The sequence below is a fragment of the Lithobates pipiens genome, unplaced genomic scaffold, assembly GCF_037356315.1.
Source record: "Lithobates pipiens isolate NorthernLeopardFrog02 unplaced genomic scaffold, aLitPip1_a1.2 Scaffold_22, whole genome shotgun sequence".
In the NCBI taxonomy this organism is placed as follows: domain Eukaryota; kingdom Metazoa; phylum Chordata; class Amphibia; order Anura; family Ranidae; genus Lithobates; species Lithobates pipiens.
Window position 1 is genome coordinate 19,165,733 of NW_027507784.1, and position 21,855 is coordinate 19,187,587.

A 21,855-nucleotide genomic window follows, 5' to 3' on the forward strand; every position below is an offset into this window, starting at 1 on the left:
AACCAACTCTCCAAAACTACAGCATCCTCCCTGGAAAGGAAACACGGTTTGCTATGGGCACACAGCAAGGTATTCATTCCTCCTTCAGTAAGACCTCAGATTTTGCAAACCTTTCATGACCACAAGATGGCAGGACATTTTGGGATCCAGAAGACTGCCGATTTAATCAGTCGTTCGTACTGGTGGCCGGGTTGGAGAAGGGACTGCAAGAACTATGTCCAATCCTGTATCACTTGCCAGCGTAACAAGGGGGCAAACACCAAGGTCTGGGGACTTTTGAGGTCCTTACCTGTTCCCGAACGCCCTTGGAGAGAGATCTCTATGGATTTTATTGTTGACTTACCACCTTCTGACCAGTTCACTACAATCCTAGTAGTGGTAGATCGTCTCTCGAAGATGGCACATTTTCTACCTATGTATGGCACCCCTTCTGCTTCAGCTACAGCAAGTATCTTTATCAAGGAAGTCGTGAGGCTACATGGCGTCCCTTCCAACATCGTGTCTGATAGGGGAATCCAATTCACCTCCAAATTCTGGAAAGACCTCTGCAAAGCACTAGAAATCAAGACCTCACTATCCTCCGCATACCACCCGCAAAGCAACGGGCAAACAGAAAGAACAAATCAGACACTAGAACAATACCTTCGTTGCTTCTGCTCCTGCTCTCAAGACAATTGGTCCTCTCTCCTGCCCTGCGCGGAATTTGCGTATAATAACTCTGTACATTCCGCCACCAACCAAACTCCATTTTGGGCGAACTATGGCTACCACCCTTCTTTCTTGCCAGATTCCGTCCCTGAAGTCTCCGCTCCTGCAGTCCAAGAACGGGTAAAGACAATTCAGGACAATTTCCTACAGATTCAGGAGGCCATGAAGAAGGCTCAAAGAGACTATGAGGTATACTACAATAGAGGAAGAAGAAGTTGCCCAAGTTTCAAGATCGGGGATAAGGTTTGGTTATCTTCTGCCAACCTGAGATTGCCATACCCGTCACGGAAGCTCGGTCCCAAGTTCATTGGCCCCTTTGGAATCAAAAGGGTGGTAAACCCAGTAGCTTTTGAACAGGCGCTACCTAGTTCGTAAAAAAATTCACCTGGTGTTCCATGCATCCCTATTAAAACCAGTGATTCCAAGCTCCTTCACCGGAAGACAAGTGGCACCACCTCCACCCGTCCAAGTCGAAGGTGAGGAAGAATTCGAGGTTGAAGCCATAATGGACTGTCGAAAAAGGGGAAGACAGACCCAATACCTGGTAAAATGGAAAGGGTATCCCCCTGAAGACAGTTCTTGGGAACCCTCCAGTAACATCCACGCTCCTCGCCTGATACGGGATTTTTACCGGAGACACCCCAAGCTACCAGCCAGATTGGGCATCCGGAGGCTGCCCCTTGGGGGGGGGCACTGTCAGAGAATCACCAGACTCCAACGTCGGCACTTCCCCGTGCGCCTGCGGGGAAGAGCTGCACAACGACGCATGCATATGCGTCGTACGATACAATGTCGTACACGCTAGTGCAAGCCTATGCACACGGCTATGGGCCTTACCTGATTGGCCTGACAGTCCTATAAAAGGCATCAATGTGCTCTGTGTCTTTGCTGGTTTGTCTTCTCAGCTCACCTGTGTTCCTGTTTCCTGTTTCCTGTTCCTGTTGACCACTTCCTGTTGTGACCCGGCTTGTTTGAAGACCACTCTGCTTCTCTCCTGATCTGACCCCTGGCTTGTTTAAACGGACTTTCTGCACTTAGCCTTGCTGGCTCACGGACTGATACCTGTGCTTGACCCTCGGCCTGCCTCTGGAATATCCTTTGTCTCACGGACTGTACCAATGTTTGACCCTCGGCCTTCACTCCAGGTGTTGGAACCCCTGGCAGGCGTTTACCTCTACCAGTTCCAAGATCTTTTGCACGGGCATCTCTTCCTTCAGTAGACCTGCTGCATTCCAGTCACCTGCTGGCAACCCGCTCTCTGTGCCCTGTACCCACTGTTCCATCCTCAGGGGTACTGTGCACCCAGCTGCAAGGGAAGCCGCTCTCAGCACTTCGGCTTTGGTGAGTACCTGACATTAGTGCAGTGTTCAGGTAGGTCAGTGTAGGAATCAGGTAGGTTAGTCTAGTGGTCAGTGTAGGAATCGGGTAGGTTAGTGTAGAAGTCAGTGTAGGAATCAGGTAGGTTAGTGTAGTGGTCAGTGTGAGAATCAGGTAGGATAGTGTAGTGGTCAGTGTAGGAATCAGGTAGGTTAGTGTAGTGGTCAGTGTGAGAATCAGGTAGGTTAGTGCAGTGGTCAATGTAGGAATCAGGTAGGTTAGTGCAGTGTTCAGGTAGGTCAGTGTAGGAATCAGGTAGGTTAGTGCAGTGTTCAGGTAGGTCAGTGTAGGAATCAGCTAGGTTAGTGTAGTGGTCAGTGTAGGAATCAGGTAGGTTAGTGTTCAGGTAGATCAGTGTAGGAATCAGGTTGGTCAGTGTAGGAATCAGGTAGGTTAGCGTAGTGGTCAGTGTAGGAATCAGGTAGGTTAGTGTTCAGGTAGGTCAGTGTAGGAATCAGGTAGGTCAGTGTAGGAATCAGGTTGGTCAGTATTACTGTACTAGTGAAAGGGACACGGGAAGTGCTAAAGGTCTGCGGGTCAGAGGGCGCAAATGACTTGCCCTATGCCGGGCACTGACAACCCAACGCTGCACCACTGACTGCATATATAATTTGAGGAAAATGTGCATATAAAATAGTTTACCATTTGCCAATAAAAAAAAAGAAATGTCCCCGGATTTCATTTTAAAAATCTGGTCACCTTAAGGTACTGCCTTATTACAAATGCCATTAACAACTAACAAGCACTTGTCTATAATATTTAATGCATTGTTTAATTTCTTAGCCTAATTAACACATTACCATTATTTCCATGTAGAAGCAGCAGTCTCTTTGCAGAGATCTGACACATTCCCTGCTTAGAGCCAGAGCTGTTCAATCATCGAGGAGCATGAGCTTTACTGATTGGAGAGCTCTATCTCTGACTCAGTCGGGGGTGTGTTTTACCCCTACAGAGAGACCACTACTTCCACATGAAGACAAGGGTCCTTCTCTGCAGCATGCTGGCCAGGGACAGGCTTTTCTACTCTGTATTCTAAGGAGCACCAACTGTCTTACTTTGCACAACTTTTGTTTTGATGAATCTGGAATGTATTTGGCTGATTTAAAGTGAAAGTTGCGTTGGGCTTTGGAGCGTCTGATAGGTTGCTTCAAGCAAAAGTCAGACCCCGAAACACGTAAATGTATAAGATGGATATTAGGTAAAACCGTTTTATGAAACCTTTCAATGATCGTCATGTATTAATATTGTTACACGTTTTACCATTGCAGAGATTCTTACCGGGTTCTTCTTCACTGAAAAAAAAAATCACAAATATAACAAGTTATAAGAGATACAGAAATGATTGGAGGGCATTACATAATATAATAATAAATATAAGAGATCACACACCATGAAATAGGTCAATATATAATAAATATTCACTGATGGGCACTGATTGGTGTCAATGATGGGCACTGATTGGTGTCAATGATGGGCACTAATTGGTGTCACTGATGGGCACTAATTGGTGTCACTGATGGGCACTAATTGGTGTCACTGATGGGCACTAATTGGTGTCACTGATGGGCACTGATTGCTGTCAATGATTGCTGTCAATGATTGGCACTCATTGGTGTCAATGATGGGCACTGATTGGTGTCACTGATGGGCACTAATTGGTGTCACTGATGGGCACCGATTGGTGTCACTGATGGTCACTGATTGGTGTCACTGATGGGCACTAATTTTTTGTCACTGATGGGCACCGATTGGTGTCACTGATGGTCACTGATTGGTGTCACTGATGGTCACTGATTGGTGTCACTGATGCTCACTGATTGGTGTCACTGATGGGCACTGATGGCCATTAATTGGTGTCACTGATTGGTGTCACTGATGGGCATTGATTGGTGTCAATGATTGGCACTGATTGGTGTCACTGATGGGCACTGATGGCCATAAATTGGTGTCACTGATTGGTGTCACTGATGGGCACTGATTGGTGTCAATGATGGGCACTGATGGTTACTGATTGGTGTCACTGATGGCCACTGATGGCCACTAATTGGTGTCACTGATTGGTGTCACTGATGGGCACTGATTCATGTCACTAATGGGCACTGATTGGTGGCATTGATGGGCACTGATTGGTGGCACTGGGGGGCTTTACTGTAATGAAGGCCCTGATGATCAGAGCCCTGATTACATGTCCAGGTCTTTCCGGCGGGGAGATTCTGCTGATTGGCTCTCCCTGCCACACACTGTCAGTGTGAGGTGATGAGAGACGATTATCGGCACTTCCGCGTTTACATATGACCGTCTGTGATTGGACACAGCTAATCACATGGTTAAGGAGCCGCGTGATCGTCTCTTTACAGAAATCAGGGTTGCGTCGTGTCCTAGGAGCGTGGCGCGGCCGCGATCGTCACACTGCGTGCCCCCTCGGGTGCGTGAGAGCGAATGTTCTGGGCACCATCATATGACGTCCACCCAGAGCGAGAGCCTCACTGCCCCTCAGTCATTTGACGGCAGGCAGTAAGTGGTTAAATTCAGCATATTTAGTAATATGTCCGTGTAAACCTTCCAGGTATTTATTACCTCTCAGAGATCACAGTACCCCCCCTGCCAATTAATTCATCTGCTTTTCTCTCCAAAAGAATGGCAGCATCTTGACAAAACGTTAGGCAATCCTTTTGAACACCTAGCGCCTAGGAGGAGGAGGAGAGAGGAGATGCATGTGCTGGAGGAGAAGATACCGGAGCCCACCGCACCGCCACCTAGATGGGGTCCACTGTGTTCGAGGACACCGGAGCCGTTGCCCGCAGCCTGCCAACCCTGAATGGGGTAAGTGCCGGACTGACCAGCAGACAGCGGGTGTGGGAGGGGGCAGACCCACTGCCCCAGGCCGCCCAGAGGGGTAGTTATTTTCCGCCCCCCCCAAAAAAAAAAAACTCAGCCGCCACTGATCTCTGCCTAAGCAAAGTTAGTAAAAAAGACTATGATGAAAACAAAAAGTAGTCTAAACAGAGTCCTTTTCACAGTTGTGCTAAAGTGGGACGGACTTCTGGCCAAATGCTTTCAATCTAATTATACTTACCTTACTAGCGCCCCTCTACTGATCCATCCTCCTCCCTGGCCGGGACCAAAAATTACCGGTGTGCACATTTGGGGGAGCAGTGAAAAAATTAGGTGTTTTATATGGTAGTCCTGTAATTCTAAGCCCTTGTACACACGGTTGGACATTCCGACGGAAAATGTCCGATAGGAACGTGTTGTCGGATAATCCGATCGTGTGTGTGGGCTCCATCGGACTGTTTCCGTCGGAATATCCGACCGGCAAAGTTTTAGAGCTGGATATAAAATTTTCCGACAACATGGTCCGATCGGACTTTGTCCGATTGTTTGCAGAGAATTCCGATCGGACAAAGTGCCACGCATGCTCAGATCAAATTCCTAGACCAAAGCTATTGGCTACTAGCCTGAACGTAGTCCCGTCCTAACGAAATGACGTCATCACGTTCTGAACGATCAGATTTTTCCGACAACTTTGTCCGCCTGTGTGTATGCAACACAAGTTTCGGACAAAATCCGACGGATAGTGTTGTCGGAATGTCCGACCCGTGTGTACGAAGGGCTTAGGAATAACTCACTTAAATCTGTACAAACCAGAGTCTAGCAGACATCCCGGGTATGATAAAGTTTGAAAAACAAAATCATAAATTATAATATAATAAATAACTATAAATAATTATACCAAATAATAATATAATAATAATAAAAATTATTCAATAATGTAATCAAATCAAAAACACTGAAATTTGCTGAGTTGCAGAATTGTCGCTGTCATTACTTTTCAGTATTTGATGACGGATCTCCCCACAAATCGCTATCGCTCAATTCTGCGAGTGATTCCAATTTATTATTGCTGTTTTCTAGCTGCTCTAAAACCATTTTTGATGTAAAGGGACAGTTTTGGTTGCTATGGACAATCTCCAGTTTCCAGGCATAAAGAACAGTTTTTATAATATGAATCTGCATGCAGGACACTGTGCAGACCACTAGGGACAAAGGGGGTGTGAAATAATTACATACAGCAATGTAATCTGTAAGATTACATTATATTGAATGTAATGTGTGCGTTTCACTTTTTGAATTTGGCGCCATTCTCCGTCCCCGTGCGTCACATCACTCACAGGGAACAGAGATCGGCTCCATGATAGATCGAGCGGAGGACGGCTCGCTCGTACAGCGGGGGGGGGGGGGGGGACATCGCTGGATCCAAGGGACAAGGTAAATAAGCGCTCCCTGGATCCAGCGATGCGATCCCAAGTCTGGCTCGGGGGTTACCGCTTTTGGTATAAAATTTCCACCCCGACCAGACTCGGGAATACCGCCGGGGGGGGGGAGGGGGTTAAACCCCCAAGTGCTTTTTTTTTTGTACAATTACTATTCCTGAATCCTTTATATTGGCTTTTGAAATTTACAAATGCAGCAATTTAAAAATCAGATGAAAGGTTTAGCTCTGGGAAACACTTTTTGAAAGATAAAAAGTGCATTTTATATACAACTCTATAGATCAGACCAAAATGAGTGACAAATGAGGAGGAATGAGGGGCACAGGGACATTGCTACAAATCAGGGACAGTCCCTCCAAATCAGGGACAGTTGGGAGATTTGCTGAAACACTGCTGTATACAAGTCAGTGTTCTGGTTCATTAATGGTCCTGTGATTCTTTAAATGCTTTCCCACCCATAAATCCTCTATTTGTAGGGAGTCTCAGTTGCATTCATATGCTAATATAAAAGGATATATAAGAGACATACTATATCTGCATAAACAGTGGAATCAACTTACTGGGTGTGTGATGATAGAGAACGAAAAGAAGACCCAAACCACTGCCAATCGGGTAATCGTGAGGAAATATAAGAGTACCTACAGAGAAAAATGACAAAAGCGATACAAAAGAAAACAAATCAGAACATGTTCATGGCAAAACAGCCTATAATTTATGGGATTCAGATCTGGAAAAAAAGAAACAAGTCAGAAAAGACAGTAAATCATATTTTTCTTTAACATTTTAGAAACCAGCAAAATACGCGTTAGTCAAAACACTTCCAACAAATACTTAAAACTCTTCTATAATTTCAAAGGAGGAACAATGACATCGAAGGGCGGACAGGATTAGAATGTTTCCATATTCTGATGTCCAGTGTTGATCTTTATGGAAATTACTCAGACCAGGCAGTTTAGGGAGTTTTTTTCCAGCTTCAGGTATAAACTCTTAAATTGACCATATACTCAGGGCCGTCTTTAAGGCATGGCAAAAGAGGCAGCTGCCCTGGGCCTTGCCATTATTGTGGGGCCCAAAGCAGCTGCCCCATACTTGCCAACTATCCCAGTTTAAATTCCCTCATCTCTTGAAGTTTTAGTGCAGTGTTGTGTCCTGATATCTCAATGTGAAGTTCTATTGTTGTGTACAGATGACTCACCTGCAGACCCTGTGTTTACATGTAAATACCAGCATTGATATGTAAATAGTGGCTGCATTCATATGTAAATAGCAGCGGACCAGCAGCATTCATATGTGAATAGAAACAGCATTCATATGTACATCATGCCCCCCTGAGGTCATATTCACCATCACCTATATGGAATGATGTCCACTGGGGAGATAGAGGGGCATGCACTGATCCCAGGAGTCCTAGGATCTCTGAATGAATGAATGAATGAATGAAATACTTATATAGCGCACAATGCGAACTGAATCGCCTCTAGGTGTTTTCTGTCTATTAATGGGTCCCCTCACCTCCTTGGTCCATCTTGCGCAGGCAGTGAGGAGAAGATGTGCTGTAACCTCTAGCAACCAATCAGTAAGCTGTAAAGATGTGCAGTAACCTCTAGCAACCAATCAGTGAGCAGTATTGATGTACAGTAATCTCTAGCAACCAATCAACAAGCATAAATCATGTGCTGTAACTTCTAGCAACTAATCAGTGAGCGGTAACGATATACGCTGTAACCTCTGGCAACCAATCGCAATTGCTGCCTGATCTGATCCAGTAAACTGAATATGAGTCTAGCTGCGATTTATTGTACGCCTCAAAGCAGGTGGAGAGCAAAACTGCATGGAGGGGGGGGGGGGCAATAAATTTTTTGCCCAGGGTCCAACCTATATTAAAGATGGCCCTGCATATAATGTATAGACATGTGCATTCGTTTTCGTCCGAATGCATTTTCGTCCGAATTTCAGCTATTTTCGTTTTCGTTTTGACAAACGATAACGAAAGCACAAAATCCGAAAAACGAAAGATCCGACATAAATAAATGCTTTATTTTCGTTTTCATTGTTACAACAGTTCGATATAGAATAGGAGATTCGACGTGACTCTGACAACAATCTGTCTATAGAACCTGTGGTCGAATGTGCCTAACCTTACCTCTATTAGTCCAAGATTATATAGAGAAAATATTCGACAGAGAAAAAAGATTTGACAGAGAGAAAAGATTCTGCAAGATACTGTCCTAAAAAGTGTTTGGGGACCCGGGTCCTGCCCCAGGGGACATGTATCAATGCAAAAAAAAGTTTTAAAAACGGCCGTTTTTTCGGGAGCAGTGATTTTAATAATGATTAAAGTGAAACAATAAAAGTGTAATATTCCTTTAAATTTCGTAGGGGGGGGGGGGTTGTCTATAGTATGCCTGTGAAGGGGCGCATGTTTCCCGTGCTTAGAATTGTCCCTGCACAAAGTGTCATTTATGCAGGAAAAAAAGTCCTTTAAAATCACTCGCAGCTATAATGAATTGTCGGCTCCGTAATACAGAGAACACTCATTGAAAGTCATTGATAAAAAAATAAATAAATAAATAAATAAATAAAAAAAGCGTGGGGGTCCCCCAAATTCAATTACCAGGCCCTTCAGGTCTGGTATGGATATTAAGGGGAACCCTGCCTCAAATTTAAGAAAAAATTTGACGTGGGGTTCCCCCTAAATATCCATAACCAGACCCTTCAGGTCTGGTATGGATATTAAGGGGAACCCCGCGTCAAATTAAAAAAAAAATTGACGTGGGGTTCCCCCTAAAAATCCATACCAGACCCTTTATCCGAGCACGCAACCTGGCAGGCCGCAGGAAAAGAGGGGGGGACGAGAGAGCGGCCCCCCCTCCCTCCTGAACCGTACCAGGCCACATGCCCTCAACATTGGGAGGATGCTTTGGGGGTCTGTGACCCCTCAAAGCACCTTGTCCCCATGTTGATGAGGACAAGGGCCTCATCCTCACAACCCTGGCCGGTGGTTGTGGAGGTCTGCGGGCGGAGGGCTTATCAGAATCTGGAAGCCCCCTTTAATAAGGGGACCCCCAGATCCCGGCCCCCCCCCTGTTTGAAATGGTAAGGGGGTACAAAAGTACCCCTACCATTTCACAAAGAAAGTGTAAAAAATGTTTAAATAAAACAAACACACTTTTGAAAAATTCCTTTATTAAAAATAAAAAAATAAAAAAAAGATTCCAGCGGCGGACGGTCATATCTCCAGCGATGTCTCATGTCATCCAGCGCAGCGCAGCATCCTTCTTCTGTCTCAGTGGAGGAGACACTACAGGCATTCCGGCGGCTGACGTTTGTTATATACGGAGGGCGGGGCCACCCGTCACCTGACCCCGCCCCCCTCTGACGCAAGGGGAAACCCGGGGTTCCCTGTGACGTAGGGGTGACCCGCACCCCTCTGATGTAACACAGGCAGGTTTCCGTTACATCAGAGGGGGCGGGGTCACCCCTACGTCACGGGGAACCCCGGGTTTCCCCTTGCGTCAGAGGGGGGCGGGGTCAGGTGACGGGTGGCCCCGCCCTCCGTATATAACAAACGTCAGCCGCCGGAATGTCTGTAGTGTCTCCTCCACGGAGACAGAAGAAGGATGCTGCGCTGCGCTGGATGACATGAGACATCGCTGGAGATATGACCGTCCGTCGATGGATAGCAAGAGTGGATTACCGCCGCTGGAATCTTTTTTTTATTTTTTTATTTTTAATAAAGGAATTTTTCAAAAGTGTGTTTGTTTTATTTAAACATTTTTTACACTTTCTTTGTGAAATGGTAGGGGTACTTTTGTACCCCCTTACCATTTCAAACAGGGGGGGGCCGGGATCTGGGGGTCCCCTTATTAAAGGGGGCTTCCAGATTCTGATAAGCCCCCCGCCCGCAGACCTCCACAACCACCGGCCAGGGTTGTGGGGATGAGGCCCTTGTCCTCATCAACATGGGGACAAGGTGCTTTGAGGGGTCACAGACCCCCAAAGCATCCTCCCAATGTTGAGGGCATGTGGCCTGGTACGGTTCAGGAGGGAGGGGGGGCCGCTCTCTCGTCCCCCCCTCTTTTCCTGCGGCCTGCCAGGTTGCGTGCTCGGATAAAGGGTCTGGTATGGATTTTTAGGGGGAACCCCACGTCAATTTTTTTTTAAATTTGACGCGGGGTTCCCCTTAATATCCATACCAGACCTGAAGGGTCTGGTTATGGATATTTAGGGGGAACCCCACTTCAAATTTTTTCTTAAATTTGAGGCAGGGTTCCCCTTAATATCCATACCAGACCTGAAGGGCCTGGTAATTGAATTTGGGGGACCCCCACGCTTTTTTTTTATTTATTTATTTATTTTTTTATCAATGACTTTCAATGAGTGTTCTCTGTATTACGGGAGCCGACAATTCATAATAGCTGCGAGTGATTTTAAAGGACTTTTTTTCCTGCATAAATGACACTTTGTGCAGGGACAATTCTAAGCACGGGAAACATGCGCCCCTTCACAGGCATACTATAGACAACCCCCCCCTACGAAATTTAAAGGAATATTACACTTTTATTGTTTCACTTTAATCATTATTAAAATCACTGCTCCCGAAAAAACGGCCGTTTTTAAAACTTTTTTTTGCATTGATCCATGTCCCCTGGGGCAGGACCCGGGTCCCCAAACACTTTTTAGGACAGTAACTTGCAAATTAGCCTTTAAAATTAGCACTTTAGATTTTGAACGTTGGCGTCCCATAGACTTTAATAGGGTTCTAAAGTATGCTATATAGTTAGCTCCGTCGAATCTTCTTTATACATTCGACAGACACCATAAGCCTTCAAAGACAGATTCGACCGTGATTCATGTGGATTTTCGGACGAATGCAATTTTTGAACGAAAAATGAAATAAATAAAAACGAATTTCGGGAGTAACTAAATAAATTAAGTTTTCAGACGAAAACGAAATTCCGAAACGAAATATTTTACTCTGCACATGTCTAATAATGTATGGCAGATATCTCACCTAAATCAAGGGTCGGTAAGACTTCTCCCCATCTCTAAACCTGGTGCAACTCCAAAAAAGACAATGTACCCTCCTGACCTGCCCAGAAGCGTGACAAGCGCCCTTCTCTTGTTTTAGCAGAAAATGGAAGGATTATATAAGGTTTGCAGAGAAAATTCAAAAGCACAGAAAGCAAAAAATAGTCTTTATACCAGTGGCGGAGTGTGGAGGTTCTCATTTCTCCAGGTCACATGTGTTGAACACAAGGCCTACAGGCTGAATCCAGCCCTCCAGACCATTTCATGTGGCCCTCAAACCTCTCCTGCAGCTGTGGCAACCCCCTCGTTGTTGCCCCACCTTGTCTCAGGAGTCCATACCTCCCAACATTTTGAGATGGAAATGAGGGACACCTACTAGCAAATGTATGTAGGCATAGGACACGTTCCCCTGCCACGCACCGCTAAAGGAGAATTAACCAAAAAAAAAGGTTAATTAAATACACAAGGGCTTTTTCACCACTACTATTCCTTTATATTGGTTTTAAAATTTACAAATGAGGCAATTTAGAATTTAGATGAAAGGTTTAGAGCTCTGAAACACCTTTTGAAAGATGAAAAGTGAATTTTATACACATCTATATAGATCAGACCAAAATGAGGGACAAATGAGGAGGAATGAGGGACAGAGGGACATTGCTCCAAATCAGGGACAGTTGGGAGCTATGGGAGTCAGTAGCAGAGAGGAGGACAGAACTTCTTTGCCAGATCTTGCACTTCTCCTTGTTTGTCTTTGCCCCCCAATTCATGGACATCGCAGGAGAGAGATGGGGCTCAGGTGAGTAATTAGGGGTGCTGGGGCGGCTGCTACCCACAGAAGGTTTTTTTATCTTAATGCATAGAATTAAGATAAATAATGCCTTTACAACTCCTTTATGGGTGGGTGGGGGATTATTGTCAGTGTTGTTTTTTTTTACAAAAAACTTTGAAATATTAAAACATTTTGTTTCTTTTTTTTTTATTATTATTATTATTTTTTCATCCCTTTTGGGGAAGGGGGGAGGCTTTGGTGAGATATCAGGGGTCTAAAAAGACCCCTGATATCTCCCCTTTGAGACAGGGAAAGGGACTGAGGAAAGAGATTCCCCACTCCCTTTCTCTGCAGCCTCAGCGGCACTGAAAATGAATGAACAGGAGACAGCGACTCCTCTCCATTCATAAAATGAAGCATCGTAAACACTGGTCAGGTGATCACTGACTCTGTTCAATCGAAAAAGGAAAGAGCCAGTAAATGACAGATTTACCTGCTCCGTCCTCCACTCTCCGTCCTGAAAGATCCGGGGCAGGGGGAGACCGGTGGAGGAGCCAGAGAGCCGAGGAGGACAGAGGATGACACGGAGGAGGACAGGGGGGACCGGAGGAGGACTTGGGGGGGACCGGAGGAGGAGGAGGAGTCGGGAAGGATGCAGGGGGACTCGAAAGACCAAACGAGTGAGCACAGAGGGGGACAGCCGGGGGTGATTGGTGTGGCGGTAGGGGCAGTTACAAGCAACGATCTCCCTGACAGCTACGGAATGGAGAGGAGAAGAAGCGGCTGTCAGAAAAGCTTTACAGGGAGATTGGTGCTTTTAACTCCCCCCCACAGTCATACGGACCACCCCTTGGGCTGCCCAAGTATTGGGTTAAGCATCGGAGCATTTGCACGAGTACAAGTACTCATGCAAATGCTGGATATCGGCACCAATACCTATACTATTATTGGTTTTGGTGCAACCATAGATATACTGTATACTATTGATAGGGTATGTTGGTTAAAAATACTGGAGTAAGTTGGCTATAAATACTGAAATATGTTGGTTATAAATGCTGGTTTATATTGGCTATACATACTGGAGTATGTTGCCTTTAACTTCTAGGGTATATTACATTTAAATACAGGAATAAATTGGCTATAGGACCCTGGCTATATGGCTATAAATATTGGATAAAGAATACTAGGGTATGTTGGCTATAATTACTGGGAAATAAATTGTGGGGTAAATTTAGTATAAATAAAGGGATATGCTGGCTATATATTCTGAATATGTTGGTTATAAATACTGAAATATGTTGGCTATGAATTCTGGGGTATCTTGGCTAAAAAAATCTGCAATACGTTGATTATAAATACTGGGGTATATTGGCTATGGATACTGGGGGTTATTTACTAAAGGGAAATCCACTTTGCACTGAAAGTGCACTTGGAAGTGCAGTCGCTGTAGATCCGAGGGGGGACATGCAAGGAAAATAAAAAAAACAGCATTTTAGCTTGCAGATGATTGGATGATAAAACCAGCAGAGCTTCCCCTCATTTTAGATCTACCCCGTAGATTTAGAACGACTGCACTTCCAAGTGCACTTGCAGTGCAAAGTGGATTTGCCTTTTGTGAATAACCCCCATTGTGTGTATGTTGGTTTTAAGAACTGGGGTATGTGGGCTATAAATACTGGAGTATGTAGGTTATAAGTACTGGGGTAGAGAATAAGAAAATAAGGCCTGGTGCGACCCCTCTGACAGCTCCATCCCTAGTAGTACACAAAAAAAAAAGAAGTAGCCCTGGGACTTTAGATGAGGGGAGAGAGGTTTAGCCAATGTCCACAGCGAACAATGAGACAAAATCAATTTATTTGTTTCAAAATGTTATGTAACGGATCAACAACGATTGTGAGATACCTGGCATAATAGCCCATGTACACAACACAGATGAAAGTAAATATATAAAGATTTATTACAAATATTATACATCAATGAGCAACAATAAAACTTGAAAGTTGCTGGGCCAATAGATACACATACACAATAAGAAAATAAAATGTACGTACATATAGACAGGGAAATATGTAAACATAATGCAGACATCAATAATACCCAGCATGTACCAGCATAAAACAAGCATCAATAAATCCCTACGCGTTTCACGAGACCCTGCTCACTTCTTCAGGGGCGGATGCATGAATGTTGTGTCTGCAATGTAAGTGATAAGATCAATAGATGTATATTGTTGATAAATGGGGGCAGGCGGAATGAATGGCAAGAGAGGTCTGAAGCAAAACCTCATACTTACCGACGGGCTGAGATAAATCGCCAAACGCTGGATATCAAGATGGCAGCCGTGTAGTGCATCCAGCTCGGGAGCTGAGGTGGCAGAGCAAACAAAAGCCACAACAGGGGAACATCCGGAGGATCAGCACGGTCTGGATAGGGGTACTTGAATCTGGCTATATGGCTATAAATATTGGATAACAAATACTAGGGTATGTTGGCTATAAGTACTGGGGTGTGTTGGCTATAAATTCTGGGGTGTGTTGGCTATAAATACTGGGGTATGTTGGCTAGAAATACTGGGGTATGTTGGCTAGAAATACTGGGGTATGTTGGCTATAAATACTGAGGTATGTCACAGACTGCATGGGAACAGTCTACAACAATGAGGCAAATGAGGCAAAGCTCATCCAATGCCCCAGTAGTCCGATTATATTAACATCCTCTCTGAGTCTCACAGTGTAAAGTAGTCATTGCTGGCGAAGGGGCAGCTAGGCCCTAAACAGGGTTCCCAGGCCTAGATTTTCAGAGTCTGTATGTTTTGGGGAGACATGAATTTGGTATCATCAACAAAACTAATCCAAGGGACCCCCAGGCACCTACCTCTCAAAGTAGAGTAGTGTTTCCTTAAAAGCCAAGGCCCATAGTCAGTGGGTAAGAGGCTTGCTTCTAGTCCTCTCCAAAAGTCTCTGTCCCGGGTGAGTCTGTTACACTGATTTCAAGGAATGCCAGGTTAGTTTAAAGGCCCTCTAATAGCGAAAACAGTTTAGTGCTCTTTGTCCCTCATCAGGAGTCCACCTAGTCCATGGATGTCCTGTGCCCCAACCCCCTCTCCAAGGAATGTTGAGGGAGTTGATAAACTAAATTTCTTGCATTGAAACATTGAAAAGTGAAGTCCACCCTGACTCTGAAGTACCTAACATGTGTTGTAATATATATATATATATATATATATATATATATATATATATATATATATATATATATATATATATATGTATGTATGTATGTATGTATGTATGTGTGTGTCCATGTATTTTATATATTCTGTTATATGGACACATACAGTACAAGATTGACTAGGCCGAATTTCAGTTGACTGAGTGACTTGTCCAAACCAACTCAATTACACATATCAAAGGGGACTTGTTGACCAAAAGGTTGTTAAAGCGGTTTGGTACCTAAAAATTAAACTTCATATTATTAAAATCACAAGATAGAATACTTACCTAAATGAACCCTGAAAAAAAAAAATATTCTTTACTAACCTTTTATTTCAGATGTTTCTGCTGACTTCCTGGTTGTCCTCCCGTGGGAGTAGGCGTGGTTATCGTCCTCGCAATGGTCCCTGGGAAATTTCCCAAGAATCCATGGGGGGACAATGAAATTGCGAAATCTCGTGAGATTTTGTTAGGATGCCAGTCACGTGACGAGGGTGTGTCCGAATTTGCCATTTTTAAAGTGGGCAGGCAGCTGTATCTGCCATTACCACCATTGCACACTGAGCATGTGCAAGATGGAGCGGAGCATGCTGGGAGCCGAGCGTCATCGATATACAGGAAGTAAATGCCTGTGGGCTTCAGACGCCCACACTTAAAATGGAAAATGCCAGAGCACTTTTTTAAAAGTCATCCCGAGGAAAAGAATCGTCGCGCCGGGGGTCAAAAAAACGCCGGACGTGGATGCTAAGCGAAGGTAGCAGTCGCCCACCTGTAACACAGGTAAGAAAAAAAAAAAAAAAGAGCGGAATCCCGCTTTAAGGTGGTATCTGTTAATCTAATTGCGTGTATTGAAGGAAACTTATTCATGTTAATATGCAAGAATCCGAATTAGGGCAGTTTATGACTTACAGCTGTTAACGGCTAGGGGTCATCTTCTGTCTTTCTGAAAGACACATGGAGATCAAAGCATTTAATGGAAAGGGCCAATCAGATTGCTCAGCCATTCAATGTGTTGGGGATATAACATGGCGTTCACTCTTGTCTGGGTGTGTGGTTATGGAGGCACCAAGGTCTAAGGAACACGGCGCTCTGAATATTTACTAGATTTGTAAGATTTACTCTGTTGGATTGTGTCATCTGTTGCAAGACTTTGTTCTGTGTTGGAAGTCAATAAAGTGAATCTCTCTGGAAGAATTGGGTTGCTGCAGAAGAAGAGTACTTATAATAACGAATTCATTATCTACCCACCATCAAATATATCACTACAACATGTTCTTGAGGTCAGGGAGGTGCTACACATTTAACAGCTTATTTACAATGACTTACTTTATATGAACCTGGCTCTTCAGGTTGAGTAACAGGAGTCAGAGGTCATCTAATGTTTGAACGTTGATACCAGTTACTCAGTTATCTCCCAGCTCCTGAGAGTGCACAAGAGTATCAAATAATGGAGCCCCGTAAGTAAATCTGAACTCCGGCCTTCCCTTCAGTCTTGCACAGTTGTACCGACTGCTCTCCTGGATTGAAATTGCTTCCTCTGATTTCACTGCACACTGTGAGGCTCTAGTATTTAGACAATGTTTACTTATTCTGCAGTTAAAGCGGGAGTTCCGTTTTTTTTTTTTTTTAAAGCCAGCAGCTACAAATACTACAGCTGCTGACTTTTAAAATAATGACACTTACCTGTCCAGCGCGCCCGCGATGTCGGCACTCGAAGTCAATCTCTCGATCGTCTCTCGGGTGCTGCCGCCGCCATCTTAGGTATGGGAATCAGGAAGTGGAGCCTTGCGGCTTCATTTCCCGGTTCCCTACTGCGCATGCGCGAGTCACGCTACACAATAAGGATGGTCCCCGCTGTCTCTGGGATCCGTGTGTTTCCCAGCAGACAGCGGGGGGACCTTCGGACAGGGGAGTAGATTCTGCGGAAAGGAGCGCATATTCTGCAGATATCTATGCCGGAAGTGGGTGCAGATACCTGTACTGTACAGGTACCTGCACCCCCCTCCCCCCTGAAAGGTGCCAATTGTGGCGCCGGAGGGGGGGAGGGTTCCAATGAGCGGAAGCTCCACTTTAGGGTGGAGCTCCGCTTTCATTTTAATTCAGCAATGTGTATATGCTCTATTCTACAAGTTTTCAGGTCCCGTGCTGAGTGGTTGGCCTGCTGCTTAGTGAACACAGGCTGCTCACTCAACACGGGTGTTCAGAGAGCATTTTCTCAATGAATGCCAAAATATGCCAAATAAAAATGATGAATAAGTGACCTACCATATCTGTGTGACCAGTGGAACAACTTACCATCTTGGATAAATGTTAGACCTCAGAAGAGAAGAAGATATAGAAGACTCTACTGGCACCAACGCATATGTTTGGCTGCAGTCAAAGTGAAAAGTTTGAAATATGTCAGAAAAGACAGCAAATCACGTTGTTCTTTAACCATTCATAAAAAAGATGGGGCACATTGGATATAAATTAGGGGCACCAGGTCCCAGTCACTAATAGACCAAAACAAAACAAAAACAAAATGGACCCCTTTTCACAATGGGGCCGCGGCCGTGCTTGCCATAAAAAGCACCGCTTATTTTAGCGGCAGTTTACCACTGTTTAAGCAGCGCTTTTGTTTCGGCTGCTAGCAGGGCGCTTTTAACCTCAAAGAAAGGGTTAAAATCCGCCCGTGTTGCAGCGTTTCTGAAGCGATTTTCAGGCGCATTCATTTCAATTTGGCAGGGCGTTTTGAGAGCGCTAAATACAGCGCCCTCACCAAACCACCCCAAATGATGCTGCTTGCAGGACTTTTCCTAACGTCCAGCAAACGCACCCCCCCCCCCCAGTGTTAAAAGAGACGCTGCAATGAATGGGTAGGCAGTTTTCAGGCACTATTTACAGGCGCCGTTTCTATCGCTAAAACACCTGAAAACCGCCTCAGTGTTCAAGGGGTCTTAAGGTGCCCAAAGAATGTGCACACAGCAAAGTTTCCCTAAAAAAAAAAAAAAAAACGAGGAGGAATGCACATTCAGCTTTACATTTACCCCCCCCCCCCCCCTTCATGACCAGGCCATTTTTTGCTATTCAGCACTGCGCTAATTAAACTGGCAATTGTGCGGGCATGCAACACTGTACACAAATGTAATTTATATATATAAAAAAATCCACACAAATAGAGCTTTCTTTTGGTGGTATTAGATCACCCACCAGTGTTTTTATTTATTTGTATTATATAAATAAAAAAGAATTTTGAAGAAAAAAAAATAAAAATCAATGTTTTTAACTTTCTGCCATAAAACATATCCAACAATACAAAAAAATAATAATAATAATAGAATGTCTCTATAAATTTAGGCCAATATGTAATCTGCTACATGTCTTTGGTAAAAAAAAAAAAAAATCCCAATAAGTGTACATTGATTGGTTTGCATGAAAGTTAGAGATTCTACAACCGGTGTGCCTGACCTTTTTGAAGAGCGAGGGCCACCTAAGCGTCTTGGTAACCGGTCGCGGGCCACAATGAGCAGAGCGGGTGCATGGCAGCCCACTCTACTCTATAGAGCCCACTCTACTCCATTTACATCTGCTAGTCCTTAGAGGTGAATGGAGGGTCCAATTGGGTCGGACTGACCGTGTGGAAGGGGCCTATGGTTCAGTGCAGGTAACCGTCAGGTACACTGCTCTGCTCTGCTCTGCTCTGCCCTGCTCTGCTCTGCTCTGCACTGCTCTGCACCTGTGCATCAGTTTGAAAGCAGCCCAGTAACCACTGCAGAACAGATATGCCCATATACATGATTTTAGTAATAAACTTACTATTAATAACAGTATTCTATTGTATTCCATCCATGAGCAGGAGGTCGCAGGCCACATCAGAGGGCTCCTGGTTGGGCACCTCTGGTCTACAAACTAGGGTATACAGTATATACTGGAGTGTGTATTTTTCTATTTTTTATATACTAGTAATGGCGGTGATCAGCGAACCATAGTGGGACTGTGATCAATGACATCACCAGTGATAAAATTGGGGGTTATTTCCTAAAGGCAAATCAACTTTGCACTTCAAGTGCAAACTACAAGTGCAAAGTGCACATGAAATTCCACTGCAAGTGCACTTGGAAGTGCAGTCGCTGTAGATCTGAGGGGTAGATCTGAAATGAGGGGAAGCTCTGCTGATTTTATCATCCAATCACGTGCAAGCTAAAATGCTATTTTTTTATTTTCCTTGCATGTCCCCCTCGGATCTACAGCAACTGCACTTCCAAGTGCACTTGTAGTGCAAAGTGGATTTGTCTTTGGTAAATGACCCCCTATGAGCTTACCTGCAGGGACCACATTTAAATATGAGTTTAGAAAAAGGGACTGTGCTTTAAAGCAGAAAGAAGGAACAAAAAGATATTTAGTAAAATGAAGCACAAATTGGGGGGTTATTTACGAAAGGCAAATCCACTTTTGCACTACAAGTGCAAACTACAAATGCAAAGTGCACTTGGAAGTGCAGTCGCTGTAGATCCGAGGGGGGACATGCAAGAAAAATAAAAAACAGCATTTTAGCTTGCACATGATTGGGTGATAAAATCAGCAGAGCTTCCCCTCATTTCAAATCTACCCCTCAGATCTACAGCGACTGCACTTCCAAGTGCAATTTCAAGTGCACTTTGCAATTGTAGTTTGCACTTGTAGTGCAAAGTGGATTTGCCTTTCGTAAATAACCCCCAATGTGTGCTTCTTTTTACTAAATATCTCTTTGTTCCTTCTTTCTGCTTTAAAGCACAGTCCTCTTTTCTAAACTCATATTTAAATGTTGTCCCTGCAGGTAAGCTCATAGGGGGTCATTTACGAAAAAGACAAATCTTACTGCTAGGTGAAGGTGCTATCCACTACACCACTGTGCCGCCCACTTCACTGCTTTACTCACCGACAGCACTTGTCCGGGCCGGGAATGTCTGGAGAGGCACAATCTCCGCCCCCTGCTTGTGATTGGAGAGTATAAATCCCACTCCTTGTGTCTAGTCACCGAGCCAGCGTTGGAACGCGGTAAAACGGGTCTCGGCCAGCCAGGACTATTACTGTCACTGAGTAAAGTGGCGATGCGTCAGACTTTTTTTTTTTTGGGGGGGGGGGTGCTTTTGGGTAAAGAACGCACCCAGCTCCCCGGCTGTGCTGTGATTCGTTACGGCACAGGCTGATTTTTCGGGAAGGTGCGGGTGTCCCTGAATGGCAGTTTGGAAATGTGGTCACCCCGGTGTACGGGGCATTAGGGTGTGTACCCCGCTGTAGAATTTACTTATAAAAGAAAGGCAAGGTGTTTACTAAAGGAGCGTACCTGTTCAGGGGTGCAGACTCCTCGCCTGTCTGTGCTTTTAATGACTCGGCATCCGTACTTGCCCCTGTTGTTGGTATGTCTGTGGGTTCCTGATTCCCTGCGATCCCCGTGGATTCCCCAGACTCTTCTATACCTTCTGATCTTCGGGGGGTCAGTGTCCCGGATGGTTCCCCCATGTCCTGAGTTATTGATGTTTCTGTGGATTCTTGAATCTCTGTGGATTCCCCAGACTCTTCTGTATCCAGTGAACTATTCATAATCCTGAGAATTGGGGTGGTTGAGTACCTGTCATACACACAGCTAAACAACCCAACAGCGGTTCAATCTTTGTTGTTTTTCTTTCTTCCTGTATTCGGAGACTCTTCCGCTCCTAGGCGAGGACAGCGCAGTCTGGAGTGAGATCTTTGCCTCAGAAGATATTACAGATAACTTGTTATGAAGGAGTTAAAAACAGACTACCTGAAATGCGTGTGACAATAGCCAAAACGAAGCCGCTTGTCACATTCCAGCCCCAGGACAAACAAAGGCTAACACCGAGCTATGGCGGACGACACCTCTGCTCTGTTTACATCTGTTTTTTTTTTCCCTTCCAGAAGTTCCTTTCACTTTCATTCTGACTCATCAGCTGTGTCATACGTTGTGTGTTTTCTGAATATGTTCCATTTTTGTATACAGAAATAAAAGAATAAAAAGAAATAAAATATACTACACAAATTAATTTAAAAAAAATCACTCGATCCCCCCCCCCCCCCCAATAAATAACTAAAAAAGTAAGCAGTGGACTAAGATTGCACATGTCAGGGGAAATAGCCATAGCTCCCAAATGTCTCTGATTTCGAGGGACTGTCCCTGATTTGGAGCAATGTCCTGCTGTCCCATTTCCCTCCTCGTTTGTCCCTCATTTTGGTCTGAGCCATATAATTGTATATAAAATTCACTTTTTATCTATCAAAAAGTGTTTTCCAGCGCTAAATATTTCATCCAGTTTCTAAATTGCTGCATTTGTAAATTCCAAAAGCCAATAAAAAGGAAAAGTAGTGGTAAAAAAAAAAGCACTTGGCTTAACCAATCCATTTTTTGTATAATTCTCCTTTAAGGGGGCGTGGCAAGGGGTGTGCCTTATGCCGCCACACTTTTCCTGATAGGTATCCCTCATTCCCATCTCAAAAAGATGGGAGG

The 21,855-nt window shown here is 44.5% G+C and overlaps 1 protein-coding gene across 1 annotated transcript in view; it reads right to left on the reverse strand.

Annotated features, from left to right (window-relative positions):
• The window catches only part of LOC143923370 (uncharacterized), a 76,680-nt gene extending 55,411 nt beyond the window's left edge, over nucleotides 1–21,269 (reverse strand). The window contains exons 1-5 of the mRNA XM_077446995.1: nucleotides 21,136–21,269; nucleotides 20,677–21,046; nucleotides 17,667–17,741; nucleotides 6,920–6,997; nucleotides 3,364–3,377 (exon numbers count right to left, since the gene is read on the reverse strand). Coding sequence (XP_077303121.1) covers nucleotides 3,364–3,377; nucleotides 6,920–6,997; nucleotides 17,667–17,741; nucleotides 20,677–20,933 — 424 coding nt within the window. The 5' untranslated portion in view covers nucleotides 20,934–21,046; nucleotides 21,136–21,269. The remainder of the gene's footprint in view (nucleotides 1–3,363; nucleotides 3,378–6,919; nucleotides 6,998–17,666; nucleotides 17,742–20,676; nucleotides 21,047–21,135) is intronic.
• Nucleotides 21,270–21,855: the final 586 nt, after the last annotated feature.